Source organism: Cimex lectularius, unplaced genomic scaffold (assembly GCF_000648675.2).
Source record: "Cimex lectularius strain Harlan isolate CLEC.00 unplaced genomic scaffold, Clec_2.1 scaffold205, whole genome shotgun sequence".
NCBI classification, from domain to species: domain Eukaryota; kingdom Metazoa; phylum Arthropoda; class Insecta; order Hemiptera; family Cimicidae; genus Cimex; species Cimex lectularius.
The window spans coordinates 514,216-537,107 of NW_019392773.1; the positions used below are offsets into that span (position 1 = coordinate 514,216).

The window sequence follows — 22,892 nt, forward strand, 5'->3', positions numbered from 1 at the left end:
TAAATTTACTAAAATTTATTAAACATATCATTTGGCCGAAGATAATTTAGTATGCATACTTCTTCCATCATGGTTGGCAATGAAAATAAATTGAACTACAACAAGAAAAGTAAATTATAATCACTTTTTTAAACTTTACAATACATAATAATTTATAAAAGAAAATAAATTAAACAAATGTTCATAAAGCTTAGGTCCAGTTTTTTTTCATTTTTTATGTTTCATTGGAATTTTAGATAGGTGTGGCTTCGCTTGGGGAAAAGCGTTAAGCCTTGCGCTTCCACCTAGACCGTTGTAATATTCAGGCTCAATTGTGCATGCTGATTTACTCTTTGTCAATAATTTGTTTCCAGTTATTATCCTAGGTGGTTTAAATATATGCGTGTTCCTCAATCCTAGAGGATCTTTAATTTTTGTTTCCGTAACAGCCTAAAAAAAATTAATATTACAACAAAGAAATTTTTAAAAAATTATTTAATGTATTCTAAATATGATCCAAAATAGTTTTTGAACTGTCTTTTAAAAATTTAAACTAATAGGTCTTTTTAAGAGCAGACAGAAGAAAAGCAAAGAAAGAAATGGAAGAAAAGTGTGCAAAGGGCAGATGTTATTTATTACAGTTTGGTTTAGCAGATGTTCGTTAAACAGATAGATCAAAAGGTAACAACAGAAAATCAAATCAATGAAATTGTATTGCATAAAAAATAAATATTTGCATTTTTTTATTGGTAGCTATGTTTCATCATCTTCTGTCCATATTCATACTAGCTTTATTCGTGTTTTTATTCTAGTTGGTATGTGAATGTAATTTATTAGCATGAATGGAGGGATTCTTTTTCCAATTAGCCCGAGGAATATCAAGTACTATGGAGGAGAATAAGTGCTAACTTGACTACTTGTTTGAAAATGTAATTATTTTTATCGTTGACTGACAAGGCCCTGAAGTTGAGTAGGTCTAGCAATATAGAAAGAGAAACGAGAAAGTTGATTGCACTAACACCCTAAGCCTAATTGACGCGAATATCAGAAAAACGAATAAGGAATAAAATACGCGAAGGAAAATAATAGTTCGTTGTACATGATGGTTAAGGGCCATCGTGCCTTTTGTAACACAAGAGCTTCTCTAACGAGGCCCAATGTCTTTGCCAACTTGTTCTTTTGTTGCATTTTTACTACTACATACGTTGTCAGTGGATCACGGTGGTTCTGTCTAAAGAGCGAGACTTTCTCTGCTTTTGCCTCCTCATCTGCATGTTGCCCTCAGCCCAACGTGACCGACCCAAACACTACCACCATTTTTCGAGGCCCGAGAGGGTCAATTGAGAATCTGTCACAGATAGATGAAACCTCATTCAGGGAGTCTGTACCGACAAGAAAGGCTGAGCCTCCTTTGTCTCGAATTCCTCAAGCACTAGGACTCAAAGGCGCTGATAGTAAAGCCTGTCAAGCATCACAAGATACGTGACGCCAAGGAATAAACCCTTGGAACAATCTTGAGCAAAGCGACGCTTTTTGGTATTTCCAAAGACAGGTGCTGTATAATTCTAATTTTTTTTACTTACCCTTTTATATTGATTCAATAGTTAGAATGAATTACAGAAGTAATTTAACTGTACAACTGAAGGCTTACCTTTTTAGCAGTATTGGTTTGTTCAAGGTTAGACCTGGGTTTTGATTTAACCAACTGTTTAGTTTCATTGGGTGATTCATTGGATTTGCTTACAGAAAATTCATCGGTATAATCACTGTGAGAACTCGTGTTGCTCTCATTGATGGACCTAGTTGAAATATTATTTATTTCCTAACATAAACCTATATGTACAAGTGATACTCACAGTATAGAAACATCATCAGAACTTTTATTTTGTTTTGCCTTTAACCCCCTAAGAGAAAAAAAATTGTAATATTATAATACGGAATTTAAAAATTAGTCCATAGTACATACTCTGCAACTTGTTGAAGGATGTTAATTTTTGAATCTGCTTGCTCCAGGTCCCGTCTCAATTTAAGAATTTCATGATTTGCCGATCTCAAATGGCCTGCTAACGAATTTTCACTGTCGATTAATTTTTTTGTTTCCCTAGAATTAAAATTAAAATTAACATCAATACATTATATATTTGAAATTGAAATAATTATACAGACCTTTTATTTGCACAGATTATTTCAATGAGATCGTCTTTATTCAATTCTTTAACAATATCTCTAATATCACTTTCGTTGAGACGTTCTTGGGTCAACGCCCTGATCCTAAAGCAAAGAAAGCATGAGATAGAAATTCATTCCAATAAAAATTCATAATTCATCTACCCGTTTAATCTTTCAATTTTTCTTTTGTACAATTCTATTTGAGCCACCTTCTCTTTCAGTTCTTTAGTTACTTTGACTAAAAGATGCGATTTACTTTTGTGGAAATCCAACTGTTCCTGCATAGAAACGATTTCAGCCTCGAGCGTTTTAACAATTGATCTGTTTAAATTCAAAAGCCCTTAATTAAAGCCTGACCGATGTCGCACAATTGTCCCAACAATTTACCGTAGTTCTTTTGCAATGTTATTAGCTTCCGTTGCCGACTTTTTGAGGGATTTGATTTCAACGTCTTTACATGTGATTTCGAATCTTAAGACATCATTCCGTCCCCTAAGTGTAGCTAGATCCTCCTTATCCTCATCTGGAGGTTCAACAATGTCAAAAAACAGTTTCAATATGGTTCTCTTTCCGGTAGACTTTCTGCACTGGGGACAAGTGTGAGACCTGAAAATAATGTTTACTGTGTAAATTGTTCATGAAGTCTGTCTTGCTCAAATTTTAATCATTTTAAATTGTCAGATTTCTTATCAGGATATGTGGGGTGATGAAACACTAGATTGGTTGTCCCTGAGCATCCTGGTCTGCAAATTCTAGGAAATCCACCATTAAAAATGGTTAAATGCTGGTGAAATGACCAAAAGTGACAAAACCAGATTCAACACCCAGCAGACCCATGACCTTTAAAAAGCTCACCATTACGGGTGATGGGAAGCTCAGCCAGGTCCAAATCGTAATGAATCAATGCAGGAGTCCCCTCAGCACAGCACCATTGACTTAACAAGGGGACGACCAGGTTAGTGGGTCACACATTTTGATTTTTTTTTTTTAATTCTACACTCTAAAATATCAGACACATATCCACCACTTCTTGTAAATACACCCTGGTAAGGGGAATTTTTTTAATATATTTTTATTTTGCTGTTCTACTTGCTCAAATCAACTATGTGAATGTCTCATTTTACAGCATTGTTTTTATGTCTTGCAATAAAACTATAGTAAAAGCTATCAAAGTTTATCAATAACCAAAAAATTTCTAAAAATCAAATATTTTTCAAGTAAACTAGGTCCTATTCCCCCCCCCTCGTGAAACTAATATGACATTTCATTTAAATTTTTGTTCGCATTTAAATTTATTAATTTTTGACCCCTAAATTTTTTCCAATTTTTGAGAAGACATTGGAACATCTGATTGAAACTGCTAAACAGATTTTAATGTCAAACATTCCATTTGAAAGAAGAGGAACCTAGCTTTTTAATGATGTTTGTAAAAATATATAAAAGATTTGTATAAGGAAATACACAAAACGGAAAATGATTTTTCAGAAATTAACCTCATTTTTTTAATGGAAATAATAGTCCGATTTTAATGTTTAATAAGTTATAAAATGCACTTGACAATCAACCATGAAAATCCCTCTCCTAGGTTTTGAGAAAAATGATGTTAGAGCTTGCACTAGAATGTATTTTAGTCCTGTTATCAAAATTATGCTCAGTCAGTTATCAAAATTATCAGTAAAAAAATTAATTTACACCGTTCTGCACAGTCCTAAGGGTTTTATTAGGGTTTAAAGGGCTAAAATCACAACAATGAAGTCAAATCCAAATTTTGGTCATTTTCTGATCTAATTTGCTTACAGAATGTCTGATAAAATATGCAACAGAGCAGGGCTTTGTTGATTTACCTCTCTAAATCATACTTGTCAGTGTTAAATTTAGCCAGTGCTTGATACATAATTAAGTATGTCAACATTAGACTCACAAACAAGAGGTCCAATGCTTCGAAAATTAATCTGCTGTGCTGCAGAAATAGTACATCAATTTTCTATAATTTAATAACAGTTTCAGCATTGAAGATGTGGTGAAATTGTGCCTATCACTAATTTATATCTATATATTACCTGGGTCCAATCCTTCGATAAATAAACTCTGCATCTTTTCTAACCTTGAGAAACTTCAAGAAAATTCAATCTTGAGCGACTCTTCCGTCATATAAATAAATAAAAATTGCTCCCATTCCTATATGACAAACTATTGTTTTATTATTAATCCATCTTCCACTTCTCCCTGTCCCTAGTATCCCTTGACCAAACTTAATATATTATTTACATACAAGTAAATCAAATTGGTATATCATTCTGTAACAAAATAGCCGATAGATACAGATTTGGCTTTCTAAAAGTGTATAAATTTTGTTTTACTATTTTCCTTGATACTTATAAGATAGTTACAAGGAGTGTTGGGGGATAATGTTACGATATAAAAATTAATTTTATTTATACTTTTATAGTTGCTTTTCAACATTTTACTATCCTCAATGCTTAAGAAATCACCCAAACTCAAAGCAACTGACATGGCAAAATGCCAAACATGGCTGAATTACAAAATTTTGTAAACCTCTGAGTATTACTGCCTCTGCAATTTATTTTTATCTACTATCATATAACTATCACATGCGCACACCAAGATTCTTAGTTATTTTAAAAATAGAGATCTGTTTTAATTAATTATACTTTAATCTAAGGTATTGGCTTAGATAAAAAAGCTAGTGCCATGAATGGGAATCGAACCCATGACTTTTGACTCAATACACTACTCCTCTTCGATCCAATCAGATACCAACTCCTCATCTCAACCTTCAACCCGAAGAATTTTCCCTTTTTTTTGCCATATTTTCAATACATTATCTTAACCAAGACCTTAGTTTAAAAGTATAATTAATTAAAATAATTTATGTAGAAATATATTTTGAATTGGAATTCGAATTTCTCACAGGTGTAACGCATCAATTGAAACTAATTTAATATTAGTTTACAAGCAACTTTAATTATTAAAATTACTAACTTGGAGGTATGATAAAATATTGTCATAAAAGAAATAATTTGATTTTACTTTTTGATTATTAGAAATGTGTGCAAGTATAATGCAAAACTGTCACTTCCTATTAAAAAAAGCTTTTTCAGCTTTATGAGTAGAAGTACCTACAAAAACATACACCTATTCAAGTTTCAACCCGTCCCGCCAAACCTGATTTGATTTACAATTTCATCCTCTTCTAAGCGAGTTTCCTGGCCCCTATACACATGGTATTTTTTTTTAATTTTTTTTTTTTAATACCTTTATTATTAATATATTAGCCAAAGTACATGTGTGTTGGAATTTCATCAATATATAGCTGTTTTTTGGAGGGAGATTGGAGAGAATTCTCTTTATAGATGAGGTGAAAATTGGCCTCACATCTTCAGTTGGGCGTAATTTCATATGGAGACCCTCAGGGGAAAGGTTCGCTCTATGCTGTAAGGTTCCTCAGGTGGCAATCCACAGTTGGTCATTGCTGTTCTGGGGTGGCATTTCCTTGGACGCTTTCACCAAATTGGTTGTAGTGCAAGGAAGATTTCTTACTTCTCAGAGGTACATAGTTCCATTTGCTCCACACATCAGTGAGTCTTGCAGGATAATGCCAGGCTTCTTAGAGCACGTATTGTGGATGTCTAGCTGAATTTGATTGGAATTTAGTGCTTGGTGTGGCTAGCTCAAAGTCCAGATTTTAACCCAATTGAACACACCTGGACTCAATTTAAGCGACTAGTACGATGGCAAAACCCAGGCCCTAACCTCTAGAAGAGTTGGAAACGACTGTCCTCGATGAATGGGACACAATTCCTCAGGATTTTATCAGAAATATTTTCCAAGGAATACAAAAACATTTGACAGGTGTGATTTGTGCCAGAGGTGGAAATTCTCAGTATTAAAAGGAGCAAAATAGCTTTTTTAAATTTTTATTTGTTTTTGAATTTTGTTTTTTACTCAATAATTGTTTGTTTTTTTTTTTTAAATTAGGTAATGGTAATAAACATTTTCTTTTTAAATGTCTTATTTTTAGGGCCAAACCTATTTTTGGTATGCAAACTATGAATACATACATACTAAATATATTAAAATTTAAGAGTGATGTATTAATTTTGGCCATCAGTGACTTTGAAAGTAAAGCCAGCACCATTCTGAAATCTGTGAATTAAAATAAACCTTAAAATTTTAAATTTTATTATCTGACATCTAGTACTCTTAAGAAATGTATTTAACCTATGTATGCCATCTTGCGTCAACATCCACCAATCTTCTAGCATATCTCATGAAGTACGGACGAAGATCATATTTGTTTCTTCTCATTGCAGATTTATAACAATAAACTAAATATTAGTTATACCATTGATAAATCGATCGGGCTTGCAGGTGTTATTGAAAACATTACGTATGTCTGACAGCACCATTCATGATTATCAAAAAGATAGACATAAAATCAAGTTCAAATTTGACTGAAATTGATCAAACTTAAGAAACCAATGTATACGGCCTACGCAGTCAAGGCCCATCCAAGCAGATATCCGCGATTGATCATCCATCTTCGAAAATCTTGCAGATAAATTGTGAGAAAGGAAGGATGGTTGAGAACAATCATTTTTCTGTTGCATCTCATGCAGACTCATGATAATAAACTAAATTTTGTTTACCGCAACACTGATAAGTAGATTGTGTCCGTTGATTTTACCTCCCTCCCAACCAAAGTTCCATGTTAATTTACATGTATCTATGTGAAGTAGATACGTCAGCAGTTATACCCCATACATGAACATCATGTCATGAGTTATGTTAATTCACGTTCAAATTTGACTGAAACTGAACATGTCCACAGGCATGGTAAATTGAAAATCTAATTCCTCCAATATTCAAACTTACCCCATGTCGAGCCATGACGTGATGCAATGGTGATGGAATACGTGGCCGCATGGTACTGCGTACAGATTTTCAAAATTTATGAAGTTGTCTTTGCATATACCGCACTGCATATACATAACGGGATGCTCAGGTCCGTCCGATGATCCTTTTCACTTGACTCGACTCTTACGGTCCAGGGTTAATTAGCAGAATGACAAGAAGATTTGTTTTTTTGTATAAAAAATAAAATCCTAGGTTCATTCCTTTTCCTTGAGATTAAAAATTGGCAAGTCTGAACCAGCAACCCCAAAGTTTAAATTTCAAATATATAACCTCCATTTCTGTTATGTTTTCCCTCCATCAACATCTGGGCTCAGACAAAAGGCATAGGACGTCATTTGCCTTTTATTAATTTAATTTCAATTTAATTCTTTATTTCACAATAAAAAAACTAAAACGTCTCTCATTATTTTTATAAAATTTTAATATTAAATTATTTACATGCTATGAATGTTGAAACATACATAGTGTATGATGTCAATTTACATTTTGTCAATTCACAACTTACATTCTTTATTTACTAATTTTCCTGTTTCACCTCAAAACCCAAAAAATTATTAATGAGAAAATACAACTAACAATTATTAACTGGCTTAATTTTACAATATTATTAAATATTATAGTTTTTATAAAATTGTTGCTGGTGCATATATTTCACTGGTTTTCTCTGTATTTGTTGAGTACCCAGCAATGTTCTGGGCGATTAAAAAGAAATTTAAACAACATTTGTTTACTCTGCATATTTTTTTAATTAATTACATGTTTAAAAGGCCTAACTTCTTCCTTTTTTTTTTCTTTTTTTTTTTTTTTTTTTTTTTCTGCCATGCATCTTTTTTAATTAATTACATGTTTCAAACGCCCTACTTCTTTCATGTTTTTTTCAATTAATTAATTAATGTTTTTATGATTATTTATTTATTATCATTATTAATTTTTAAGGGAGTTTTAATGGCTAAGGTCATTTCATGCTCTAACATTTAAACATTCTATCTTAGGGTAGCTATACCCCTTTTGAGTGCTATAAAGCTCTGACTCAAAAAAATAATAAACAAATAAAAAAATAAAATAAATATTCACTCATAACTAATGTATCCTTTTGCCATCCAAAGGTTTTAATTTATCCTTTTAAAATACTTAATTTGGAAGGCCAAATATATGCACACACAAAAAAAAATTAAATTATAAAATTTATTACTGTTCTTTAATTAGACTTTTTGGTAATTTAAACATTCCCCCATAGGCTTGTATGGCCAATAATAATAATAATACTACTAATAATAATAAACAGTCTAAGCATGACTCCTTTTCGTTTTCCATTCAAATACTATCAATACACTAATGCTACTTAACAATAAGAAAACAAAAACATGATAACACTTCTTTTTCTTTACCCTCTTTTCTTTGGAGGGATTTTATTATCATTGTTTATTTTTATTTTATTTCATTTTTGACAACAAATTAAATTTTATTGCCCACATAGATCATATTAAATCCTCTGGTTTAAAAATGCTGGGTTTCTTATACCATTACTCTTCTGATCTCAACCCAAATGCCTTGATTATTCTTTATATATTTCTTGTAAGATCGGTGCTTGAATGTTTGGAATCTTTACGCTGCAAAATTTATTTATTAACTTCAATCAGTACAATTTAAATTTTTCACAATTCTTGCCTATAAAATAGGAGTAACTGTAGACAATTTGAATAGTACTTTAATTTACTTACCCTATAGACATGTAGACTTTGCTCTGATTTACTCATTCTTTTCAAAATAATTAATTACTATATTGACATTCTTTTTTTTCTTAGTCAAATTAGCTTTTCTTTACCGAGCTACTTCACCATGCATAGTAGACTTTTTATATTTCCTACCATACTATTAACCATAGTAAAAATATTCCTATTGATAGAATGATGCATTCAGCCAATAACTTTCCAAATCTTACGATTTTTAATTCCTCTTTTTTTCTGCATTCTACATCAAGTGTACAGACAAGTCAAATCTTGAATTATTATGTACATTTTAAACTAACTTATCTTTTATTATTTCTATAACAATAAAATATTTTTCTTTTTAAATCCCCAGAGCACTGCACTGTGTAACTGTTTAGTATCCATCAGTGTTCTAAGTTTTTAAAAAGAAAATAAATTGCCTGCTATGCATTTTTTTTTTATTAATTACATATTTCAAAGTCCCTATCATGTTACTAGTAAATATTTTGATTAGAAATAATATAAGTTAAATATGGAAATTTATATACATACGACCACCATACACGTACAGAAGTGCAAGTTAAGTAATTTGTATGAAAAATATTGCCTGGTCAAGTTGCTCAGTACAGAAAAGTTAATTTGACTGAGTAAAAAAGGACTGCCAATATAATAGTTAATTATTTTGAAAAGAGTAAGTAAATCAGAGCGAAGACTATGTGTCTCTAGTTTGGATCTGAGGATGAAGAAAGTAGGAATGAAGGAAGTAGGACCTTTGAAACCATTAATTAATAATAATAAAAAAATATACAGCAGGTATGTTTTTTTAATCAACCATAACAATGCAGGGTATTCCTCAAGTAAGAAGAAAACCAGTCAAATGGACCTGACCATTGCGATCCGGCCTTCTGACATTAAAAATACATTTTAAAAAATTATTAAAAGAAAGTAGCAGTGTTGGCGGAGAAGCTCTCACATCAAGAGTCTATAGGTAGCCCTCATAGTATGGGATGCATAGAAGAGAGGTCATCCTCACCCAATTAAGAACATGTCATGCAAGGTTGAGGTTGTATGTGTCTGGCACGTAGAGAAAGTTTGTTCAATGTGTCCCACTTAATTGAAGGGTGCCATTCCAACTCCATATAGAGAGCGTACAAGAATGCCACCCAATATGGATCTATGAGTCCTCTGTTCTGATTTTTAGAGAAAACCGGACTGTTTAGAAATTATGAAGGTGGAATTTAAAACAGGACTGTTTTACTGTATATAATTCTTTTAGATACCTCATATTGTTTTTCTTTATGTTTAGACTGAATGTATTTATTAGCATGAATGTGTAGTGAGAAGGCCAATGGAATATCGACACTCATTGAGGTTAGTTATATGATAGGTTAAGGGTGATGGAGGAATATCAAGCACTAAGAAGAATGTATTTAAGAGTAAGAGTGTGAATGGATTTGGGAACTGATTGTGTCGGATGGAAAAGATAGAGGTATGACCTCGGACTGCCAGGACCCAGGGTGGGTGATTAACAAAGCCTGCTGGTAATTTATTGTCAATTACAAAAGCTAGAATTGCCGGTGGACTGCGAGAAGTGATAGGCTCAACTCTACCACTTACAATACACAATACACCAATTTGTATGAACATCAACCCTAACCATGTACAATGTTGGCTTACATAAATCAACAATATGTAAAACTAGTTCATTATAAGCACCAGCAACAAATTAATGTAACAATTGTGATATTTCATTGTCAAATAATGCGCCTTCAGAAAAAATAGCATTCAAATCCCTAAAACAATGTATTTATCATAGTAACATTTTTCAAAATAGTTTGGTTTTAACTAATAAAGTAAAACATTAATCATTTAAACTTGGGAAATGACATACATAGAAATACAAAAATAATTCTATATTTTTAATCAAATATAAACCATTATGCTTTCAAAGTAAGCCTTTAAAATAAATATACATTTCAATTTGTTTGACCAGAAAATACATATACATAAAAATATATTCCTTTTTTTCTTCAAGCTCATCCTTTCAGATACAAAAATCTAAAAAACAAAACTAACACTACTTGGTTTTAATTCTTTCATAATAGATAAGTCTGTTTTTTTTTTGGTTTCTCCTGTGTTTTTTGGTTTGGTTTTTAACTAAATGAAAAACAGTTTTTGAAACTGACATTTTTGTATCTATTGGATTGGTCGACTTCTTGTATTGTGTCGAGCATGGGTTTGTTTCTCGTTTCAGGCAGGAGTAGGATCAGAAGGCCTGCTATGATACTCATCACTCCACAAAATGTGCTTGGTATCCACCACGCTTGAGCGCCCTAGTTAGATTCAATTTGTTTAATATTTTTACTATGATTTATCAAATTTAGTTAATTAAGCTCACCCCGATGTCTACAACGAATGGGGCGATTATCGTGCCCACTTGGGCCATCGTTAAACTTGTCCCAATGGCAGTGTTTCTGTTTGATGTAGGAAACAATTCAGATGTGTGTAAAATTATCACAGCAAAAACGGCCGACATGCATAATCGGCCTATTAGAGCTACAATCATTATTGGGATTCCTAAAAATATTATATTTTTAGTAATAAGTATTTTTTTAAATTATATACAAACAATGGTGAAATCTTATACCTGAAGGAATCACTAGTATAATCAGCAAGCTGATTCCAGCTATTAGAAAAAGCAAAACACCAGTTAGCTTTCGTCCAATAAAACCTAAAATAATTAATGGAAGAATGTACCCTGGAGCTTCCGCCACACCATTCAGGGCGACATAAATATATTTATTTGCCGTAAAATTATGAGCATTCAAGGCTGAAATGTAATAAATTACTTAATTTTGTTAATTGAATTAATGGTTGAAATAACCAAAACTATCAGGTTGTAAAATAAGTCCATGTGATTTGTGAATGGTATATTCAATAAAAATCAGGTACTTATGAGCAAATTTAATCAACAATGTATGAACCATTACTTTCCACTATTTATTTTGCCATTGTCAATGTAATTTGGAAATTCCATTCTCCCAGAACTTCTCAGGCTTTTGAGCAATGAACTCCTCCAAGTGTTTTCTGCAGACTTCAAGTGAAGTCAAGTTTTTCCCATTAATATTTTTTTTTTCTTAGACTAGCCAAACTCTAACTATTTTTGGAGTGTCTATAAAGACAGGGGGGTGAGTATTATCCTAGTAGAAAAGAATCGAACAAGAATTTGTTATATGCTGATTTTAATCACTCGGATTGTGTGCAGTGTACACTACAATTAACCAAAATTAATATTTGATTGGGCAGAAGAAGCTCATAATAAAGTACTCCCTCCCAATCCCATCATATGGAAAAAATGTTCTTGAGTTGTAATTTGGCTTTTGAAGACATTAACAGTGAGTCACTGTGTTTCCTCCCAAGATTTTCCTCTCTGTTCATTGTTGTAAATGACTTTTCATTAATCTTTTAGCTATTAATCTTTTGAAAAATGGGTCATGGCATTTTAGAAAGGTATCACAGAGAAGCAATTTAATCGATTCTTCAGTCAGCATGTGAGGAACCCATAGCCTCTAATAAACATATCCAGCAGCTCTCAGATGTGTTGAAACAATCTCTCCGATGACTCATGTCACTGAGTATGGGTTACTTGGCGCAAAAACTTGCACTCAGTCATAATCAATGATAGAAGAATCACTAGAATGGTTTGCATCTTTAAAATCAAGTGTTCTGCTTCTGAAACAAACCTCTTACTTCCCCTAAACAATCATTGCTAGAGCCCGGATTTGTACGCATTCTTTTGCCATACGATCATGTTGATCAATTATTTACATAAGACATATCTCTATGGAAAGATGGTTCAAAATTTATTTGCATAAATTTGCATATTTTAAGATTATTGCAAATTTTAAATTTTCTTAGATGAAAATAAAAAGACAAGAGCCTAAAATTTGATTAGGATTTCAGTTAATTTTCCAGGGGCTTAACTTAAACAAACCTACACAATAGAACTCTCTTGAAATAATCAGCAACTTATTTGAGGGCCCTATTTCCAAAATTTCTGTGTGCAGTTTTTTGCTTTTTATGAAATATTAATTTTTCTGAAGGGGTTGTGTTAATAGGGCCATTTGAAAACTAGTTCTTACATAATTCTCTTTTGTAGTTTTAACCTGGTAAACCTAAAAAAAATTGAATTCTTCAACTTCTTCTATACTTTTGATATTGTCTTGGTTGAGATGAAAAATTCCGAAATACACTGCTGCTCTAACCACTTGAGCTATCAATCCATCCAACTTCGATCCACTCAGAGACCAACTCCTCATTTCAACTTGCAACCTTGAGAATTTTCCCTCTTTTTGCCATATTTTCAAAGTTCAGTTGATGTTGAATTCATGATAGCTCAAGTGGTTAGAGAGCAACGGTTGGTTAGTTCAAATCCCGCTTGTCACACTACCTTTTTCATCTCAACCAATACCTTAAATAAAAAGTATAATTAATTGAAATAATTAATACTTCAATTATGACTACTAAATATATATATATATATATATATATATATANTATATGGATGCTGGCAACAACAAGTTGAATTTTTCCTTTCAATGCAAAATAGACATTTTTCGAACTATGCAGGAATTATAGTCCAAAAGAAATTAAAGAACTTCCATGATAAAAATACCAGATTTACTGAATTGGGAAATTTTAATTCAGATCTTAAACTTAATTAAGGTTAATTGTTTATTTTGTATAATAATTTAAATTATATGATTTTTTATGTGACTGAAATTTTTCTATTACGTTTACTCTCAAAATAAATATATGCTACACAAGAAAAAGTTATTAGTTGGCTGATGCCTGTGACTTTCATCCTGTGTATTTTAATATTTTTAAAAGAAATTGTATTGTATATAAATCTGGGCCATCACCGTATGCGTAACAAATTTCCTTAACAGTCTGAGCAGTGGTTTTCCCTATACACCTTGTACCTCGAGCGAAACACAAATAAAACATTTTAATTAATCCCTTTTGAGAGTGTGTAAACAATAATGACTAATAATAAATGATGTTTTGAAGCATTGGGACTAAATAAAAATTGCTTTAAAACATAAGAAAAATTAAATTGAATATGCTTATTTTACAACCCAATACTTCATTTTTATTTACAATTATATAGAAATATTTGCTTACCAATTGTAAAATAAGACATTGATGCTACTAGCCAGCAAAAATAGCATATTATAATTCTTCTTCTTAGCTCTTTTGTGGAAAACAGCTTAAACAGTTTTTGAAGGACGAAGAATATTTTTTTGTACCAAGGATGTTTTGCTTCCTGAACATTCTAAAAGCAACAAAGTTATAACCAATGTTTGATAGCAAAAATATAAAAATTAAAAAAATACATACATCTGTGTCAGACTGTATATTGGCATCAGTTATGGGTCGCTGTTCAGAATATGGGCCTTTGATTAATTTCCAAGCTTCTTTATTGCGTCCCTGTGTCATCAACCATCTAGGAGATTCGGGCAGGCACCTAGAATATGCAAATTGTATTTATATGATCGTTTATATCGTTGTCTATACTTGCCAGCAATGGATCAAAAGGAAAGCAGAAGGGGCGGATAAAAGCAGTTGGAGTCGTCTCCAGTCGGAACTGTAGTAGGCGAATATTGGTAGAAAAATTAGCCCAATCGAATATGAAATGTTGTATAAACATCCAAGATTTGTTCTGTATTTCTTTACTGTCATTTCACTCACTAAAATTTTCAAAACATAATTACTATTAAATTACAGGAATATTTTATAAAAATTGTTAAAATAAATTGATAATTGTCTTAAATATGTGTGCATTTTATAGAAAATTTTCAAGCTTAAACCAAATTTAATTATGTAAAATGGTGGGGATTGACCAAAAATATTTTCTTATTGGATAAGGTGCAGCCAAAAACTTTGAACTCTAGAGCACAAAGCGCAGCTGATTTGTCGAAGTCTTTTTACAAATGGTCAAAAAATAACCCCCTTGTGAATGCAAACTTTACAACTGAATAGTTTAGAAAAGGAAGACTTTCTTCCAGGCTGATGGATAATTTTTTTTTTTTGCTTCTTCTTCTTCCTTGTGAACTCTAGCACACAAAATGCCACTAATTCGTCAAACCGCCTCTTGAAACTGATTGAAAAAGAAGCCCTTGTGAGTACTATATGGATGCAGAAATTGTAATGCAACTGAAAATCACTTGTGAGCACTAGGCCTTAGTCAATCAAAAACAGTTAAGTTTTATTAAAAAGCTGAAGATTGATACTCAGTTTATTAAAATAAACAGATTTTGAAAGATGTTACAAAATCAAACAGTCCTTCAAAGAATTTAGATGGATTCACATATTTTTGTTTTTTCAGTACATGCACATTTTATTCTGTTGCAAAATGAAACATTCTAGGGATTTTGAAGACCTTTAAAATTAATCCTTATATGTCATAATTATTAATTTAATTATTTCACTTAATTATACTTTTTATGTAAGGTCTTGGTTAAGATGAAAAAGTTAGCGTCACAAGCAGGATTCGAACCCATGACCTTTGGCCTACATGCTACCGCTGTAACCACCTTAGCAATCATGATTTCGATCTACTCAGATACCAATTCCCCAGCCAAAAGTCAGGGGTTCAAATCCCACTCGTGACACAACTTTTTCATCTCAACCAAGACCTTAGATAAAAAGTATAATTAATTTAGAGATTTAAAATGTTCGACTTTTTTTTAAAATCATGTATTGTGGTTTGTTTCAATTTTTTATACAATCATTGCACATTTTTTTTAAATTCTTTATATAATGAAGGCTAATACAATGTAAAAAGGGATATGCTGTAAACCGGTCCCTGTCTTAGAATAAGTATAAGAACAACAAAAATTAGTTTAAAATGACCACACAAAAAAAGGCTATAAGTCAGAAGGGGCGATCACTCAGACAAGAACAATGTGACGTCCCCCACCAATCTGGGGAACATAACTTCACAATAATTAAGCATTTGGTCGAAGGGTGTTACAGCACAGATGGAAGCAATGTGACATTTCTCACAAACCAGGAACACCTAGCCCTGCAATAATTGCACAGTTGGTTCAATAAAAATGAAGGTTGAAGGGTGTCAGAGACCCAGACGAGAGCCACGGGATGAGAACCTGGAATACATAAAGTTTCAATAGTTGGAAAATCGATCAAATAAATAACATTGAGTTATTTAGTACTGAATGGTTGTCACAAGGGCAAAATTATGGAGTGACGTGGGATATCATAAATCAGAGTCTTTGCTGGTCCACCCGCAGAATGGAAATAGGAACTCCCCCAACTTTTGGTTTTCCTTTCCATCCCTACTCCGGTAGAGAAACTGGTATAAAAAAGGATGATTTGAAAATCAAAAGTCTGTCTGGATGGACTCAAATCAGTGAGACAAACTCAAGGGCTCACACCAGTCAGTCAAGTCCAACGGCTCAACCCAGTGAGTCAAAGACTCACCCCAGGCAGTGAACTCCAGGAGTCAATCTGGAAGAGAAGCAGCCGCACTCCATCTAGGACTCAACAAGGGGACTCAGCCAGCCAGAGGCAGCAAGGACCAGCCATTGCGACTTGGATCAGGCCGACACTTAAGAAACTGGAAAGGCGCTGGGATGCTGTGAACGCTAATCGTGATGAGTGTTGTTTGGGGTAAGTCCCTTTATTAACAGACTCATCCCAGATTTGTGGCTGACTTGTTAGATTAATTAAGATTTTGTTGTGATTGTGTACATTTCAAAAACCTAAGTGTATTAAAATAAATTTTGAAGATGGTAATTTCCAGTTTATTGAATTTTAGAACCCCCACCTTCCCCTACACAAGAATAACCAGCAAAGCACCTAAGTCAAATTCTCTCTCTTATTGCTTAGACAAAACAAGCCAATATAAGAGATTGATCGAATGTACAATGCCGTAAAATAAAAATGCTAATAAATACAAACTTGAGTTTGTCAATATCATTTTTCCATGTTCAATAATTTAAAAATTTTCCAAACTACAACTGAAAACAAAATAGGCAGGTAATAGACTCATTGTTTTGTTCATCTTCTCATTTTGATTGATTTATTTTATTCTCCTTGATCAATTTGGCAATTTTTAGGATGTAATTTCAATTTTTTGAAAATATGTTAAAAGAAATTTTGTGATGCTTTACATTTACATTTTTAAATAATGGGCAATGTAAAAAACAAAAAATCAAATATTTGTGCTTTTCTGTTTTCTCCTTGGTGTTTGAAAAACACAAGCAAGTAATATTGTTCGCAATTCAAACTTTAAGAAAATATTAAAGGGTGAACCGAATTTTAGCTTTTTAAAATCCCCATGCTTAAAAGTTTAAGGTAACATGTTAAAATATTAGTAACTTTTTATGAAGAAGAATAAATTAAATTATAAAATTCAATAAATAAATTGAAGGTAGGACACAAACAATATTAACTTGAGACAATAAATACTCACTGACTGCCTGATTTTCTCACCCTTGATTTCATTTTGGCTCTGGTTTCAACCTGCTGAAAGGTGAGTTAGCAGGCATTTAATTTGCTATTTAGACTATTACCTACACAATTTTTTTTAAATTCTAACTTCACCTCCTACGACAAACAGAACAGGTTTATTTCTTGTTCGTCGAAAAAACATCAATGTCTAAAATTTTTATCCATGCACATGTTTATGGTTTCTTTGTTTTAAGTACCAAACGGATCGAAATTCTTGACTTACAGATAGTATAGCCAGCCTCATAAACGCCAGAACCAGCAATGCCTATAAGTACCCTCATTAATAAGAGAAGTGCATATGTAGATGCAATTGCAGCTATGGGCCCAGCTATCATGTAAAGTATGCAACAAAACAGAAAAACTTTTTTTCGGCCAAATCTGAAAAGTTGCATTAATTATATTAACCAATATTATATAATTTTTTACATGGCAATAAAATGTAGCATTGTTTTTGAAAAGCAATTAGAATCTACATAAATATATCAAAAAATGAGCCTTTTTAAATGTATGACTGTAGATAATTAATTGTAATATAAATTTTATGTAATATAAGAACTATATTATTTTTGACTCTCAGTTTAAATAATGAACAAAAAATTCTACTCACTTATCGGCAACCATTCCAAAACAGAAAGCACCAACAAATTTTCCGACTGCAACTGCTACTTGTACAAGAGATTTTAAAGGGGTAGCATCACAAACGAGATCCCACTGCAGACAGGAATTCAAATTTTCTTAATAACCTGTAAAAGATTTTTAGTATATATGTATAACTAATCACCTCACTGACGACTGAGGAAATCGTCTCATTGTAATCATAGCTTGTACACTTTATTTTGTCCGGTCTATTTTTCTGACCAGAAATAAAATTTAGACTCTCTTCATAGCCAATTGCACTGAATAATGTATAATTCCAATCATACATGTAGCAATTTTCTTCTTTGGTAGTACTGAAAATTTAAAAAGTATGTATATTAAAAAAAAATTATTTAATTTTTGCTTACTCAAGTGAACTAATATTTCGAATCTGCTCGCTTGTCCAGTTTGAGTTGGTGAGTTCAGGCACATGACACCATACAACTGGATTATCAGCTAGGAAAACATAAGACGTTATATGCATCGAGTTTAAAATCCCTGGTGAGCTTGTAAGCAAAAACAACGACAATATCCACCAGAAGTTTTTTGACTTCTCATCCAAAGCATTTTCAAGTGTGGCAACGTCCATTTTCCTTCTGCGGCTGTAAAAAAATGTATCCTGTTTTCAAAAATAAGTCAAAATTGTGTCAAATCAACAACTAAAATGGGCAATTTTTCTCACAAAATTACACTACCCTATTCCACTATTTTTTATTAAATTAAAACGAAAATGTACAGCAAGGGAAGAGAAGACCAATCTTGAAGTATTTGATGATGTGGAGTGTAGTTAACTAGTCCTTTTTTCCATGATTTGTAGGTTGAAAAACTTTCCACATTCTTATTTAGAATTAAAAACAAAAACAAGATAAAATATCATCTTTATACAGTTTTTCAACTTTTTTTTGTCTTTCTTATAATTTACTGATTATTGATATGTATAAGCTCAAATCTGCACATGCATGTGCATGCAAACACAGAGTTGAAACTATCACTTGTTGATAGCTGTCCACCAGCAATTCCAGTTTGCCTCCAAGGTTGGGCTCCAGGTCAATTCAGTCCTCAACGCATTCACTTCCTAAATCCAAACCCATATTCTCACTCTTAAATATGTTTTTTCTTATTTACATACACTCAGTTAGGGTGGTGGATTGTTCGATTACATTACATTTTACACCCATTACATAACCAACCAAGTTGAAGACTGATGATGTTCATTATACCCCAAATAGACAGGCTTTGTTTGGCCCAAAAAGAATTGTCCCTGTGTCAACCTCATTTGGCCTGTCATTGACCCTTCTTTTATCATTCTCTGCATGCCATCTATTGACAAATATATATAAATGCTCTTGATTCGTGACAACTTCTGCCGATCTGGCCCGCCGCCACTGCCATTCTCTTTTAATCGTGATTTTCAATGCATTTTTAGCGTCTGAGGCCTGGATTGAGGCGATTAATTGTAAGATCGAAGGCTGGGACGAAGGCTTTAGCCTCTTCATCCATCTTTTCATTACTTCTATGAGTCCACTATTTTATAGAGACACTCCAGTTCATGGAATTTCTCCAACAAGTTATATATAAAATTTAATTAATAAAATCAAATCTTTATAATGTTTTTCAATTAAACTTTTTTTCTATTAATATTTTTGAATAAATTAAGAATATTCTAGCCTCAACAAAAATTCCACAAAATAACCCACCTTATATAATAACAAAATAACCTTTCTTATAATTTAAAAGTAAATTACGATAAATTGTTAGTTACAAATTGAACTTTTAGTATAAAAATTAACATATTATTATTTAATTATTATTAGCTTGTACATTAATCACTGAAAATTGTATCAAATCGCTATAAACAGATGATATTGCTATCGATATTATTTTTATTATAAAATAAACTTAATTATGTAATAAATTTAAAGAACAAAAATTAACTGTAATCTTTATAATGGTTTTTCAATTGTACTTAGATTATTTCTAAATTAATTCTTTTGAATGAATTCAGTATGGCTGAACAAAAATTATACAAAAAAAATTAACTTTTGTCTTTTATTATATTATAAATATTATTATTTAATTATTAGGATTTTGTAAATAAATCACTGAAAATCATGTCAAATCTCTACAGAAAGACATGATATTGTTATTAACATTAATTTGTATGATAAAATAAACTTAAATATATATAAATTTAATTAATAAAATATAACCTTTATATTGTTCCTCAATTGTACTTAGATTATTTTTAAATTAATCTATTTGTATGAATTCACAACCAAAATTCTGCAAAATAATCCACTTAGGTCTTTCTTATAATTTAAAAATAAATTATTAGTTATAAATTGAACATTTAATATAAAAAAAATTAATGTATTATTATTCAATTATTAGTATTTTGTAAATAAATCACTGAAAATTGTATCAAATTTTTAAAATGCTATTCATTTTTATTGTAAAATAAACTTGTAAATAGCCTTTAAAATCTTATTGCTGTTATAGCCATTGTTTTGTAAGACAAACATTGTAAAAAGATTAAACAAATATTTTTATTACTTTCTAGATTGTTAATTAATTTTAATATATTGTTTAATTAGGGTAGGCACTTTATATATATAAAAATATTATAGCACAACTTACAAAGATTTATGTGTCCCATGTTGAATCCATATTTAATAAAAATACTCTCACACGTTTGGAATAAAAGTCACAATCTTCCGTCGCTAATAACATCACTTTTAAATCCATTTCAAACAAACGATAAGACACAAATTCTGGCTAAAGTATTTTTTTACTATGTGTTCTTTACCTTGGCTAGGGAAAACCACTTTAGTAAACTTCTTAACAAAAAAAGCCTTGAACTTAAAACAACTAATAAATATTCAAATGTAACAAAACACATTGACACTGTAAAATATTTGACATATTTTATCACAACTGGGTCTCTATCGGTTGAAAAGTGAAGAGAACAATGGGTAAAAGTCAAGTGTGTAACAATACCCTTTATTAACTTTTCTGATCAATACAATGAGTGAGCATTTAAACCTTGCAAAATGAGACTAGGCCACATTCGTCCCTCCATATACTTTCCCTAAAACCAGTTTTAGAATGGTTTTCAAAGGAGGAAGTTTTAAAAATAAATTTCTAATTTTAGTGACTAGTTTAATCAACAAATAACATGTTTTGACATTATCTTTGTTAAATTATTTCTACTACTATACCAAAATATTTGAAAATCATTCCATTATTTTTGTATGAATGTAAACTTGATTTTGGAAAAAAAAATTGTGTTTACCTTTTATACTTAAGCTCATTTAAAGACAATTTTTCCATTGGAATTCTCTCGACAGTGATTGACTTGTGACAGCGAGGCTATAACTGCTAAATGATGTGTGAATTGGGCAATTGTGGAAACATTTTTTCAAAAAATTTAAAGGTCAAACCATTTAAACACATGAGCTACATTTTAATTAACTATTTCAATCACAGGAAACATCCTCTATTGAACACCTACAAACTGTATACGTTGTAGAAAATGCGCAAATACAAATAAAAATTTATAATTGAAAGATCAACATGTGGAACAATTCTCTTTCCTGTACAACGTATTAATCCAAAGGTTAATATGAAAATGTGATAATAGTATTACAAAATGAATAGATATTGATTAGAAAAATGATAATCAATCTACGTTAAAAGAAAATATAACATTGTGTCAATAAGAATTTCAAGCTAAAGCTAGAAAAGATTCAACTTTGATCTATTTTTTTCATTTAATTTGATGTACTCAATAACAAAGCATAAACAAATTGCTAATTCAATTGAATTTGTTTTCCTAAAATAAATAATATTAAGATAATGAAGATTAGAGTAGTGTTTCCCAACCTTTTCTTGTGTCATGTCCCACTTAAACTTTTCAAGACTTTTTTTTGTGATGTTCTCCAATTTTTAAAATAAGTTATACTCATTTTATACGCCTTTAATGCACCAATATAAAGTGACTGTCTTTCAAACACGATAAGATTGCATTAGTAAGATCAATCTTTAAAAAAAAAAGAAGAAAGCAGTCGTTGGTAGATGCTAAAGAGTTTGTTGGAACACGATACCTGAGATTCAAGTCCATAATTCTTTTAAAAAGGGCATCTGCTAGATCGAAATTATTCTTCATCACAAAATAGTTGACATTTCACACTTTAACAGGTGCAATGTTGAGAAATATTTGCCGGACATTAATTAATATCCAGCTAAAAAAATAAGAACGTCAAAAATAAATTTCAGTGAAATTCGTAGATCTGATAAAACCTTTTTTTCCCGAAAGGAGAAAAACTCACATAGATTTGGTTGAAATTTCCAAATTTAACAGAATATCAAACAAAATTCAGTTTTCTTCATGTAAATTATAATCTTAGAAAGAAGTACGATTATCGGAATATATTTCATTCTATTTATTTTCCTTCACCTGATATTTCAGGTATATTAGTGTGCAATAACAGAATATTAATTAATATTATTTCAGGTAAAATATTGCGATGCTTTGTTCAGTGAGAAATTCATCACTTGTATTAATCTCGATTATCCAAATCAATTAAATAGGTTTGTTTCTTAAATTATAGGGCTTGGGCTCATAAATTTAATTTAACATTAAAATTATGATAAAAAATATGCCAGTTATAAATTGCACAGCATTGTTTCTATATAAAAATCAAAACGTCACATCTTATTTTCAATTCATTAATTTATAGATTCGGGTTAAACTGTAGAGGTGTTGATGTACAAAAGCCAGAATTGGCAATAAATTGTACAAGCCTATAATATTATATTTGTGGTGTTATTTAATATTTATTGAAATTTTAGTTTTAAGTTTTTCCCTTTTCATATAAACACGAATATTCGTATCTATATATTAATATCTGCGTACTAATATTAATC

General features: G+C 31.2%; 2 protein-coding genes and 1 long non-coding RNA gene across 8 annotated transcripts in view; 1 reads left to right on the forward strand and 2 right to left on the reverse strand.

The window, feature by feature from the left end:
* Positions 1-7,379, reverse strand: LOC106673097 (E3 ubiquitin-protein ligase TRAIP). Of its 2 annotated transcripts, none has more exons than XM_014405059.2 (8): positions 7,045-7,379; positions 2,536-2,754; positions 2,311-2,469; positions 2,146-2,250; positions 1,946-2,080; positions 1,836-1,883; positions 1,631-1,763; positions 1-429 (listed from the first exon to the last, which is right to left on the reverse strand). In XM_014405059.2, the coding sequence occupies exons 1-8, from the start codon at positions 7,158-7,160 to the stop codon at positions 208-210; spliced, it is 1,137 nt and encodes a 378-aa protein (XP_014260545.1). In that variant the 5' UTR covers positions 7,161-7,379; the 3' UTR covers positions 1-207. The 2 variants fall into 2 exon arrangements, with proteins under 2 accessions (XP_014260545.1, XP_014260544.1); XM_014405058.2 differs by having other exon boundaries at positions 1,631-1,778.
* The window catches only part of LOC106673099, a 22,597-nt gene continuing 2,709 nt past the window's right edge, over positions 3,005-22,892 (forward strand). Inside the window, exon 1 of the long non-coding RNA XR_002910431.1 lies at positions 3,005-3,103. This is a non-coding gene — a long non-coding RNA (uncharacterized LOC106673099). The remainder of the gene's footprint in view (positions 3,104-22,892) is intronic.
* Positions 9,601-22,892, reverse strand: part of LOC106673095 (organic cation transporter protein) — a 15,677-nt gene continuing 2,385 nt past the window's right edge. The window contains exons 1-12 of one of the 5 annotated variants that reach the window (XM_014405055.2): positions 21,259-21,593; positions 20,604-20,777; positions 18,335-18,568; positions 18,112-18,280; positions 17,938-18,041; positions 17,554-17,708; positions 14,377-14,545; positions 14,196-14,322; positions 13,980-14,130; positions 11,443-11,625; positions 11,194-11,372; positions 9,601-11,128 (exon numbers count right to left, since the gene is read on the reverse strand). In XM_014405055.2, coding sequence (XP_014260541.1) covers positions 10,949-11,128; positions 11,194-11,372; positions 11,443-11,625; positions 13,980-14,130; positions 14,196-14,322; positions 14,377-14,545; positions 17,554-17,708; positions 17,938-18,041; positions 18,112-18,280; positions 18,335-18,555 — 1,638 coding nt within the window. In that variant the 5' untranslated portion in view covers positions 18,556-18,568; positions 20,604-20,777; positions 21,259-21,593 and the 3' untranslated portion in view covers positions 9,601-10,948. Of the gene's footprint in view, positions 11,129-11,193; positions 11,373-11,442; positions 11,626-13,979; positions 14,131-14,195; positions 14,323-14,376; positions 14,546-17,553; positions 17,709-17,937; positions 18,042-18,111; positions 18,281-18,334; positions 18,569-20,603; positions 21,190-21,258; positions 21,597-22,892 lie in introns of those variants that run through there. The other 4 variants (XM_014405056.2, XM_014405052.2, XM_014405053.2 and 1 more) reach the window with 4 other exon arrangements.